This window comes from Dermacentor variabilis, chromosome 2 (genome assembly GCF_050947875.1).
Source record: "Dermacentor variabilis isolate Ectoservices chromosome 2, ASM5094787v1, whole genome shotgun sequence".
NCBI lineage: Eukaryota > Metazoa > Arthropoda > Arachnida > Ixodida > Ixodidae > Dermacentor > Dermacentor variabilis.
Genome location: NC_134569.1, coordinates 117,185,539 through 117,197,264, shown reverse-complemented (window position 1 = coordinate 117,197,264; position 11,726 = coordinate 117,185,539). Strand labels below are relative to the sequence as shown.

The 11,726-nt window shown below is 43.2% G+C and overlaps 1 protein-coding gene across 1 annotated transcript; it reads right to left on the bottom strand.

Moving 5' to 3' along the window:
* Positions 1 to 335: 335 nt before the first annotated feature.
* On the bottom strand, positions 336 to 5,554 carry LOC142570951 (cuticle protein 16.8-like). Its single transcript, XM_075679250.1, has 3 exons — positions 5,433 to 5,554; positions 5,287 to 5,343; positions 336 to 3,497 (listed from the first exon to the last, which is right to left on the bottom strand). Exons 1-3 carry the CDS (start codon positions 5,442 to 5,444, stop codon positions 2,958 to 2,960), a joined length of 609 nt encoding a protein of 202 aa, XP_075535365.1. The 5' UTR covers positions 5,445 to 5,554; the 3' UTR covers positions 336 to 2,957.
* Positions 5,555 to 11,726: the final 6,172 nt, after the last annotated feature.

Genomic DNA, 11,726 nt, shown 5'->3' with positions numbered 1-11,726 from the left:
TTTATTAACCACTCAGAATAGTTCACGTAACACAAGAATGAATAGTTTTGTCAAATAAAAAAAACACGTGTTTCGTGCAATGTAAACTTTATCAGTTTTATAAAAAAAATGTATATATTACTGTAAATGGGTGACGTAACTAGAGAATTTGTGCTGCTATAAGGCAACCAGTATTTTTGTGAACTTGTTCTCTTTTGTTTAATCTACCACGTAGCCTGAAAAAAAACTGCGAAATATAAGTAAAGTAAGTTCCCAAGTCAATCCACTTTTGGCTAGTTTCTAATCCGCGAAAGTGAACCAGAAACGAAAACACCGTAAAAAATGCAAGCGTTAGTTTTTATTACATAAGAACTTTTTACAGTACACTGCACACAGACCGGTAGGGCTGCCATTCAGGCCATCCGAAATAAAACGACGAAAAACAGTGTCCTTTGATGGGTTTGCACGTAATCGTACAATATAAGCTTTAGTTCACTGTAATACTGTGAAGAACAGTATTGGCTACTTTCACAAAGCAGTCCACAAACTTCTTACCCATCGTGTATGCACAGACCACCGATGTAGCAATTGCGTTGATAGGGAGGGAAAATGGTCCATGACGAATATTGCAACCGTGTGAACAGTGATGTTTGTTTCATCTAAGGAACCCACTTAAGCTAGGCTCACACGACGGCAGAAACCGCTCGTTGTAAAGCTGCAGGAAATCGCGCCGCGAGCAGCTACAGTTTCATGATTACTTGTCCGCAGCATGATTTGCTTACACATAGCTGCGTCATGCTCGTCCACCGAGGAAATCGGCAGTGCGGTTCGTCGTGCGACTGCAGCTTTAAGGTAACCAAAACCGGACTATCACGTCACACGAAGACAGCGAAAAATGACACGATGATTCCCGTAACACAAAGCATAAACACATAATGTGTAATGTGTCGTTGCAATCAGAAGAAATTTCGCTTTATCAACCGCATTGCCAAGTAGGCACCATGCAAATTTATTAGTAGAGTTTCCAAGACATTTCCATAAGCCATGTTACTTGTCAGAGCCACTGTTTCACGTTACATTGGTCACAGTTTAGCTTTCTTAACAGAAGCAAGCCTATCTAAGACCTAGGAAAGGAACTGAGTTGTTTAAACTGATTGGTACCATTCGAAAAGTGATCTACTGTCGCGCTCAGCATGAGCTACAAAGCATGACCGCACTGCCATGGGCTTTCGGGTTATAGCTAATTTTGAGCGTGATAGTGCGTCATATTGTTGTAGCCGCTAAGGGTTCATTAAAATCCGAACATGGTATGTCCTATTCTTACTTATTCAAGCATGATTTTTTCCCAGATCTTGCTTACTCTGACAAGATGACACGAATCAAGTCGCGAAGGAAGATAAACGTCCAGAAATAGTCGGGAAGCAATGTCGTTTTCCATTGCTGACTTCTTATTTTTATTCATGAGAAATCTTAGGGAGCATTTAGCAGTAGCCTCCACGTCCAGAAATACATTAATAGTGTGTGTTTTATAAATATAAAGCCCAAATTTGAAACAAGGGTAGCCTTTTTTTCTGCGTGTTTGTGTGTGTCTATTTGCATCCTTAATAAGAGAAAGATGAATAAAGAGGATAAGCTTTACGTTTATTTCTTTATTTTTTGGAGGTCTCTGCATTCTTGGCGATTCGTTAGTGTCTATGTATTATGTAGTATTACATGCGGTTGGTTGTAGACATTTTAGGTTACACAGGGAGTCACAAATATTTGTTAGCGGTTTCAAAACACCAAGGACATTTTAGTCTCAATGCACATGTTATAACACATTTTCAACAAACACAAAAAGCTCGCGAAGGTTGTCTTCCTCCCTACGGTGTACAAAACAAGACACATTTGCATCCTCATGTTAGCAAATACTGTAGATAAAACAATCCCATCGCACTAAAACAAAGAACAAAAGAACATAGAATGTGACATGCGTTGCGCTCCTTCGAGTTAAAACTCGTAAGTGAACGTCTGAGCAAGACAATGCATTTGTTAGGGCAAATAGCACAAATATCAAACATTACAAAACATATCGTAGAAGGATTGTGTAGAATTTGATATTAACGTGAAGTTTGTGCACTCAACCGAAAAAAAGAATAAAAAGACATCCGCATATTCTAGACTTTTATTCCGGCGCAGGTTGCATCTGAGACTCAAGAAATTTGATTGAAGCGTGGCCGTTCAAATGAAGTGGTCACTGCGTTTCAGTGAGGCTGCACGTTGATTTCTGAGCGGAATTTGGTTAAGTAGATGCTGTCGGCGGCTATTCGAAAGCAGTGGAGTCAAGGTGCGCTCCTCAGGGAACTCTTCGCCGTAGGAATGGACTAGGGGCGTTAATGAAGCGCAGTGTCTTCAATCGAAGAAAGACGCTGTGAGCCACTCGGTGGGACTCGGCGGCCTTTGTAGAAAATCGGTGGTGTCGAACAATAACTTTTAGTCAACGATCGTTTGCGAATACAGGAGAAATAGTTCTATTACTTTGCTTTCTAGGTGTGTTTTTGATGTTTGTTGGTAGATAGCTAGGCGCTTAACGCAGCTTTGTGTGCGGCTAACTCAACGACTAGTGCAGCAAAGCTACAGAAGAGTGTCTGCGGGCATGGCAGCCGGGCAAACAAGCAGAGGCCCCCATACGATATGATCTAGTCTTACGTATGAGTTTCTCTGCTGCGTTATACCAGACACCGCTATGTTAGTTAGAGAAGCATAGAAAACATTAAGAACCGAATACGAGCGCTAGCATGAAGAGATATCTCAGCGTGTAATTAAGCTCACAGAAGAATTTGCGTGTCACACACATACTTTCAGCGCAAGGTAATCAAGCTTAGAGCTGGTCTCCATACCGCGCGAATTACAGGCAGCAACAAATGAATAAGGGAAGAGAAAAGCACTGATCACCGATCCCTGCTTCTCGACGCAAGCAGCGCCATGGACCTAGCTAATTAACGGCGACTCTTGGCTCGTCCAACAACCGACAGGGGCACTGCGTGGTTCGCCGTTGCGTATGACACAGGCGCCGCGTGCAGGGTCACAGGCGATGCGTGTACGGCGACTGGTGCGCCATGAACAGCGTGGAGAGCGACGCCAGCCACCGGTGCAGCATGCTCAGCGACGGCAGTCGGGGCACCGTGTACCGCTACGGCATCCGGACCAGCGTGCACGGCGTGCAGGGTGACCGGTGCATGATAGGCGACAGGAGCGGCTTGCGCATAAGTGGGAGGCGGCTCAACGGCCGAAGAAGTGATCTGCGCGTCAGCGGGGTTCGAAGTGCGGGTGCCAGGCTCGTTTGTCTCGATAGTGACGCGGAAGCCGCCAGCGTCAGCGACGTAGTGCACCGTGCGTGTGATGCCGTTCGGGTCCGTGTAGCTGTAGGATCCGACCTTGTTGTTGTACTCGTCGCTGGTCTCCTCGCGCGTCATCCGGGTGCCGTACTCGTCAGTGGTATCATAGCTAAAGCTATAAGGTTGCGGAGGTGATTCCACCTGAAAGAGTCGGTCGTGTTAGAAGAGACGAGAACAGACAATGAATTCAGCGCTGACGTGCTTTACACATAAGACTCGTGAGAAGGTCTGCCAGGTTTCCTTGGGGTTATTTCTGGTGCGATGGGGCCACATAAAGTGAAGGAAACCAGCTTAATTCTACGTGAACATTTCTGACATGCCATGTTAAATAAAGGACAGAGCTGTGATTCTTAGGACATCATCAGCCTGGCACTCGCAACACACATGCAACACATTTGCTATACCCACCCAGCTTTACAAAAATAGCCGCAAGTCGCAATTTTCCAGGGTCAATATGTTCAATCAATTTCCAATAGCATTAATGATATCTCGACCGCCCAGGAGTACATCCTTTCTAGCTTAGTGTTGTAGAATAGCACGAACGCACCCCCTGGTTGCTCCTCGCTACCTCATATTTCCCGTTTTTCAATGCGTTCCATCAGCTACTGCACACTGTTCAACCGAGCTCTCGGCTAACCCTCGCTCTAAGCAGTGGCACAAACTGGTCGAAATATTTTCCTAGCTTATAAATTATCCTCATCAGTCATCCTAACAATCGTAATTACTGACGGCCTGATATTATTTCGAGCTTTTTCAATTGAAACATCGATCAAAATGTGTCCATGCATTTCGAAACGTCAATGCACTTTTATAGCAATCTGCAAACTTAGGAAGCTTTACAGGTGTGTTCAGAAATCGTGGTTTCTCTGTGAAATGTCCACAGGATTTATTAAAGGCAATAGCCGGTTTAGCTCCTACCGAGACAATTGCAATGGAGACAAGTGTAGCAGGAAGCATCAAAGCATCATGCCATGCACAACCGTTCTAAGCTCGCACTAACAGGTAGCCTGAAGGAAGGTTAATTAAATTTAGAGCTTTACAACCCATAGCATGGGACGCATGCTACATGCTTTAAATTGATGATGTTTCGATCGCAGCAGCACTGTTGTGACGCGCTGCTATTGTGTGCATGGCGAAAGAATGATTATTCGTAAATAAGGTGCACTGTGCAAAAAAGGTGAGGCGTGCAGACAGGACACAAGAGAAGAGACGTGGACAACACGAACGCGTTCGTGTTGTCCACTTCTCTTCTCTTGTGTCCTATCTCCACGTCTCACCTTTTTTTTTTTTTTGCATAATGAATCCTTACCAACTAGCTCAGCTTTCGGTCGTTCTAAGCTTAATTTCTAGTACTCTGAGCCCTTTTTCATGTTCCCCTACTTATCTACACACGGCGTTCGTGTTGTCAACTGCTATTCTCTTGTGTCCTGTCGGCACGCCTCAACTTTTTGCACAATGAATCCTTACTAACTAGCTCAGCTTTCTGTCGTTCTAAAGTGCACTGTAACGCCATTTCTACCTACATCCACTGTAACACTACAGTTCTATGTAGCGTTGCAGTGGACTTTGTTTTCATAAGGATATCTTCATTCTTATGATAACCAGAATATTCTCATAAGAACTGTGAACCTGATTATCATAGGAAGTTATTTCTTGCTATTGCGATTTCAACCAAGATACATGCCTCTCGAGGTACATTAGTTACATCAATGCCTTCCCGCGACCTAACCTACCACGCTTATCCGCATTTTTATTTCCGTTCGTAGTCTTTCTACAGAAAATACTCTTCACAGCCTTTGCATGAAAACACAAATAACGCGCGAATAAACAGCGTATATTAGCAAACAGCTTTATAACTGCGCGAACAAACGACCGCAGGGAGAGATAACACAAGGACAGGCAGAGGACGCAGTGGATGCAGCGGACTTACCGGTTGAACAACTGTTTGCCCGACTGCGTAAGCGGCGAGGCACGCTAGGAGAAACACCTGAAACGTCAGAAATATCCAGTTTGAGATACCGCCGCGTCTTACGCCACGATGAATCAACAGTGGGCTCGCACAGTAAAGTCCGGCACCTTTCCGATCATGGTCGCAGGATGAAGTGAAGATATCTTGCTTGGAGCACACAGGCGTGAGGGCAACTGCTTGGTGCCGTCTCCTCACGACCTGCTTGTTTATATATGCCCGTGATTTTTCATCCTCTATGTCACGATTCGGGAGCGTGCATGCGAGCACCACTGAGGGAGGAGGTCCTGCAAGGAACGAAACAACTATCAGAAAGCATTTCTTTAATACTTTTCCACGAGCGGCCATGGTGGCAATGCCAAACAATATATGATGGCGGCAGGAAGTGGTCCAGACTTCGCGCAGACCTTCCAAACGATAGCACCCAGAAATATTGGAGCCGCGTTGCGGTGGGATTGGCTGTCTTTGTCTTTTGCTGTTGCATGCTTAGCGCACGTGGCTGATTCTCGGCGTACACCGTACGTCGTATTCCAGTCTCCTGGCGTGGAGACGTTCGTGGTTGCATCCTCTTAGCCCACGAGCGAGGAGTATTACGGAAGATGGTTATCCTGCAATAGCGAACGCATGCCAAGAGGCCACCTGGACGTTTTCGCTTTTACGATGAAGCAGTTCCGGAGAGTACTGCATTATCGCGTGCTTGTGGACGATCGGCCAAAAGGGCAGACGGAGGCGGAGAGTGGGTCGCAGCTTTGGAGTCACGACGGTCTTTCGTTTTGCCGGCTTTCAGAGTCGTCTAACGCTATAGTGGTTTGAATTATGCGCTTTCGTTGTCGCTTCCTCACCTAAGTCACCAGAGGAAAGAAAGATGGAATCATTTCTAAGGGTTTGAAAGCAATAATTCAGTCGCCGAATGAATAATATGATTCGTTTACAGTTCAGCGAATTTTCGAGGCAGCCTACAAAAGAGAACCACTGCGCGGGTGTCCTTGCAATAACAACATACCCCCGTACAATCGGCGTCGAAGTTTCTGAGAGTCCCCTCCTGCTGGCTTCCATCCCGATTGTGTTCGTGCGTTGGCACTCGGTCATCTACACGCAAAATTATTCGGCGCGTGCATCGTGGCCGCCAGGAAAATTGTGCGATAGAGACCAGGTTGACAAGCTATCCTCGGAATTTCGGTGTCGCAACCTATAGAAAACGTTCCGACAAAAAAAGCAAAAAGATAAAATGCCATTAGTTCCTCCTGCCCCTTCAAAACAGGCGTTCTTGCCATTTACCAATCTGAAAATTTTGCGTCGTGATGCTTTGTCTTAAAAATTCCTTCGAAAATCGCGATGGAATTCCGAGGTACCATGAAAAGAAACGAAACCAGTGCCTTGGCATGAGTACTGAAGGACCACTTATGGGATTTTCATGGAAATAGTACACGCACTCCATCCAACCTGATAGAATAACCTTGGTTTATGTTAACGTCCTAGCTTCGTCAATAAGATGACCACATTACCTGAATTATATTGAAAATGCTAGAAACTATTGTTCCGCGCGTTTTATAAGCCGGAATCTGTTAAATGGTGAAAAGAAATCGAACCCTTTGAGAAGAGATAAGGCAGGCTCTGTAGAGCAGGTGCAGCAATGAGGTACTAGCTTAAAGGTTACATTTCAGTAGACTTCATACTAAACCACGGCGTCGTTACGCTGTGTTTCTTAAATGAAAGAAAATATTCCTAACAAAAAAACGGTCATGTTTCCAAACAAAAAAAATATGGGGTTTTACGTGCCAAAACCACTCTCTGATTATGAGGCACACCGTAGTGGAGGACGCTGGAAAATATTTACCATCTGGGGTTGTTTAACATGCACCTAAATCTAAGCACACGGGTGCTTTCGCATTTCGCCCCCATCGAAATGCGGCCGCCGTGACCGGGATTCGATCCCACGACCTCGTGCTCAGCAGCCCAACACCATAACCACTGAGTAACCACGGTGGCTGTTTCCAAACATACGGCAGACTTTTGTGACCTTGCAGACTTACAACCTCATTTCCAGTGAAGCTATTGCTTTTTCGGTGTTTAGGAATTTCAGTGACCTGTAAATAAACCACATCTTTTAAATCGTTATAAGCATAAGAATAACCCATTTAAAACATTCACTGCATATAACGCTTTTGAGCACTGGTTAAGGAATGTTTTAGAAAGGTAGCAATTAATCCGGAAACATTTTACTAGGGAGAACGTTAACCAGAATGTCACCCTAATTTTCGCTAACTGCGATCTCGCTAGCTTCCATGGTTTCCTAAGTAAGGAGAGTCAAGTTATTTGAAATTCATAAATTATAACGCTCGGGATCGCTTGCATACGTAATCTATTTCTAAGACCGTAACTAGTGCACTGCAGACTTTGAACGCTGCCTATACCTATTATCCATAATCTTCCGTTAATTTGAAACAGTTAGAAACAAAGTGGTTCGTTTAATTCACCGCGAACACCGGTAGAACCTATTACGAAATTATTGTAACCTAGCGTATAATGCATAAGTATAGAGAAAGAAACGAGAGTTTATATATTAGACCCGCCATGGTTGCTCAGTGGCTATGCTGTTGGGCTGCTGAGCGCGAGGTTGCGGGATCGAATCCCGGCCACGGCGGCCGCATTTCGATTTGGGCGAAATGCGAAAACACCCATGTGCCTATATTTAGGTGCACGTTAAAGAACCCCAGGTGGTCGAAATTTCCGGAGTCCTCCATTACGGCGTGCCTCATAATCAGAAAGTGGTTTTGGCACGTAAAACCCCATAATAACCCCATAATTTTAAAGTTTAGATATTATTTGCAACACTTCTAATTAGCGCGGGAACGGTAAAATTTGCTGCACAAAACACTTAGAACGACCCAATTGGTGTTCACATATATACTTGGTACAACATTGAGTTCTATAGGAGCATTGGCAAACAGCTGAAAACTTGCTTAAGAAACATTTTGAAAAAACTGTATGCATGCATTTAACTCGCACATATTATTGTCACAATGGCCCCCCTCCCCACCCCCTTCGATAAGTTCTACCTTTGTGGTATTAGTAGTTAAGCCAGGGTGCGTGCTAAATTTTGCACCACTCGTGTAAACTTGCTCATGACGCTTGGGAACGCTGGAATACGTAATTGATTGCGAAGGCCGCAATTACCCGAAATGCACTGAACTTTGCCGACACAACCCAAGCGTATCCCTTCTTGTCACCAATTATAAACTTTGTGTAACGTAGAGTTCCCTAGGGTCAGTGGCAACAAATTGTAAATTGGCCATATAACGCTTTCGAACGCTTGATCAAAGAACTTTTTTTGCAAAAGCTGTAGTTGATTCACGTCTGTTTAACCTCGCAGACAGATTTGCTATTACGTTCCGTCCACTTTCCCAACATTTTATGTCTGTGGTTTTTGTCAATTATCCAAAGACACGAGGCTAAATTTCTCGCCACTAGAAAAACACATTCATAATGTTTTGGAGCCCTTGAACTGAAAATGAATTGCGAAAACTGCAAGTAATGCGCACTCTTCGAACTTTGTCTACAAACTCACCATAACGTTCCCCCCCTTTTTTTTAATTATAAAGAAAGTGCCTTGTATCGTTCTCCGAGCACATTGGAAAAACCTAGTAGAAGCTTCGTAAAATGCATGAGAATGAAAAAAACAGAGGTTTAGTAATATTTGCTACGCTTGTAATTAGACCAGGAACGTGAAAGTTACGCTATATATGACACTTACCATTCCCCCCATTTTTGGTCAGCGACTGACCTTTATTCATCGGCCATGTTGCCTTCCATTTTTACTGAACTGAAACTTGGCGTATTGTAAAATTGCTTTGGAACTCTAAGACACGTTGCCGTTAACGGCACTATGAAACTTTGAAACGCTTGAATAAAAAAATTATACTGACTTTAAATAACTTCCACAGAATCAACACTTAACATTTTTCACTCGCAACATGCTTCCCACTTCAACGAAATATATGCGACTTGCCATGCATAGTTCACCGAGAAGATTGAAAAAATTAACTGCACACCTCGTATACCGCACCGAATTTGGTATTCAGTAATTATTTCAAAGCTCATAATTAACCCACGCACTTGAAACTTTCGGTATACGTCACGCATAATATGGCCCCCTTTTCTATAAATATAATATCGTGGCAGGTTTCGGTCCTGCCAGAGAAATTGGGAATTTCGTAAGCGTTTCATATAACTGACTCTCATTTTCGGCCTCATAACAGGCCACTAACATGTCTGGCAATTTTCATCTATCTCCTAATAACACACATCTTCCAAGATTCCCTGCACATTGCATCTAACATTTCCCCATTTCTTAAGCATATAGACTTTGTAAGTGACTTCTTTTTTCAGAAAATTGTAAGAACTGGCATGCAACATTTTCGAGTGACTTTAGGCTAACAGCTTTGCTGGAAACATACCTCCCATTTTTTAGTCATCAGCTGGCACTTGCGGAAACACGAAACACGAGTGGGAATAGAAGCTGCCTTATTAGTAGCCTATTATTCTACTATTCAAGCACTTTGTTGCAAAGACAACACGCCAGCCCTTGCGCGAAGAAGCAGAGGATCGAGGATGTTGATGGCTACGTACACATGAGAACGATGCTGTGCAAGAATAGTGCTTAGAGCAGGCGCAAGTGCCCTATTCTAGAATAGCGCAAAGATCTCCGCTGAATGTTGTTTTACACTCCCTTTCAAAAGTCAAGAAATAAATGACAAGAATGCTGCTTGGGGCACGTACCTCCATAAGGCAACGCGAAACACTGTTGAAAGTAGTCATTTGGCAATAACGGTCCTGCTATTAAGGCACAGCGCCTTACCACTAGGCGACAGAGGAACAAATTTGATCATTTGAGGTGCTCTGTCAGAAAATTTTTTGATCATGTGAGGCCCTATTATCGTTTCAAAATCTATTTCAAAGGAATAACTAACGTTCTATCTAGCTTCCTTCAACAGTTGTATCGTTAATTATTTTGACTGCGTACTTTTAAAAACCGAAACTAAACTATTGTGGAGACAGCGATCGGCAATTTCATATTATTACCCAGAACGCATAGAGCTTATTTGCTGATCTCTTGATTTTAATGTTCAATTACTCTCCTCAGGGCTGATCTTGTACACTCAAAAATGACTAGACTTACCCCGAGACGAACGCAATGCAGTTTGGTTTTGAACTTACACGTCTACATTGCTCCCGCCTTGTGCTCACTTTATTCCCTTGCACAACTTGCGCACTGGTTTCTCATTTATGGTGGCATGGCCTCTCAATTTAGCAATTTTAGTGTAGGTTTAGACTACTTTTGATTGCATGACGTGCCTCATTCAGAAACATCATTATGTCATCATCATGTCATTGTTGCCTTTCCATTATCGCTTGTCTTATCGCATTCGCAGCCCATCAATGACAATTAACGCAAAAGAAACGCAGATAAAAATAAGCTGTAAACTGATTGATTTCACAGCATGCATGTGGTTTAAGTTACAGCCCTCACCAAAGCACATTCATGCCAATATGGCGGCCTGAAGACTTAGTTTTAGTTTTTCTCAGAGTCTTGCATTGAGCAATTTCTTACGAAAACATTAATAAAAGTGAATTGAATAAGAAATATAACCTAATCTTGTTGCTTCGTTAAGGCATCTTCACTCACCGTCACCCAGACATTCGTAGATTGACGGCGTCTGATGGAATAGCACTAAGAATAAAAATAGTAGTATTTCCGCTAGACTTTTACTTGAATATTTTCTCTCTGCTTTATTAAGTAATCTTGACTCACCGTCGCCAATACATGCGCTGTTCGACAGCGCCTAATTGAATAGCAGTAAGAATATAAATACCAATTGCATGTAGCAATTCAAATGCGGTTATTCAACCACGTTTTCTATATTATATATAAGCACATATCAAATAGGTGGAAATTTTGTATTCTAGAATGAATACCGCGAATTACATATCAACGTTTACACAGCATGAGGGCGCTAGAGGTCAAGCTATCCAAACGGATCAAAACTTCGCTTTCGAACGGCTTCTGATTTTGCATATCTATAGCTTATTTGCGACTAATTGGCTTAAAATGCTTTCTTTTTCAGGAGGCAAAAAATATCAGCAGCATTTTTTTAGTCGCTTGCAAAGAGTACGTGTCTTTTTACTACTCTTCTGTTGAAAATGTGAATGCAATAAAGAAGAGAGAAAGAAGGTTTTCACTTCACTCGGCAAGCTCTCTAGAAGATCTTATCAAAACGCATGAGCATGGAATCTGACATCAGATAGCGCACACGCAATCTACTTTAGTTTTGCTTTAGTGCGTCCATCATGGTGTCACTACCAGTCAAAAGCGGAGCTGTGTCCAAGTTGTCCATTTGAGCCCA

Excerpts from the sequence above, each read along its gene's own strand:
- LOC142570951 (XM_075679250.1), bottom strand. Across the intron at positions 3,498-5,286 it reads GGCAAACAGTTGTTCAACCG|GTGGAATCACCTCCGCAACC; the intron begins GTAAGTCCGCTG and ends CGACTCTTTCAG.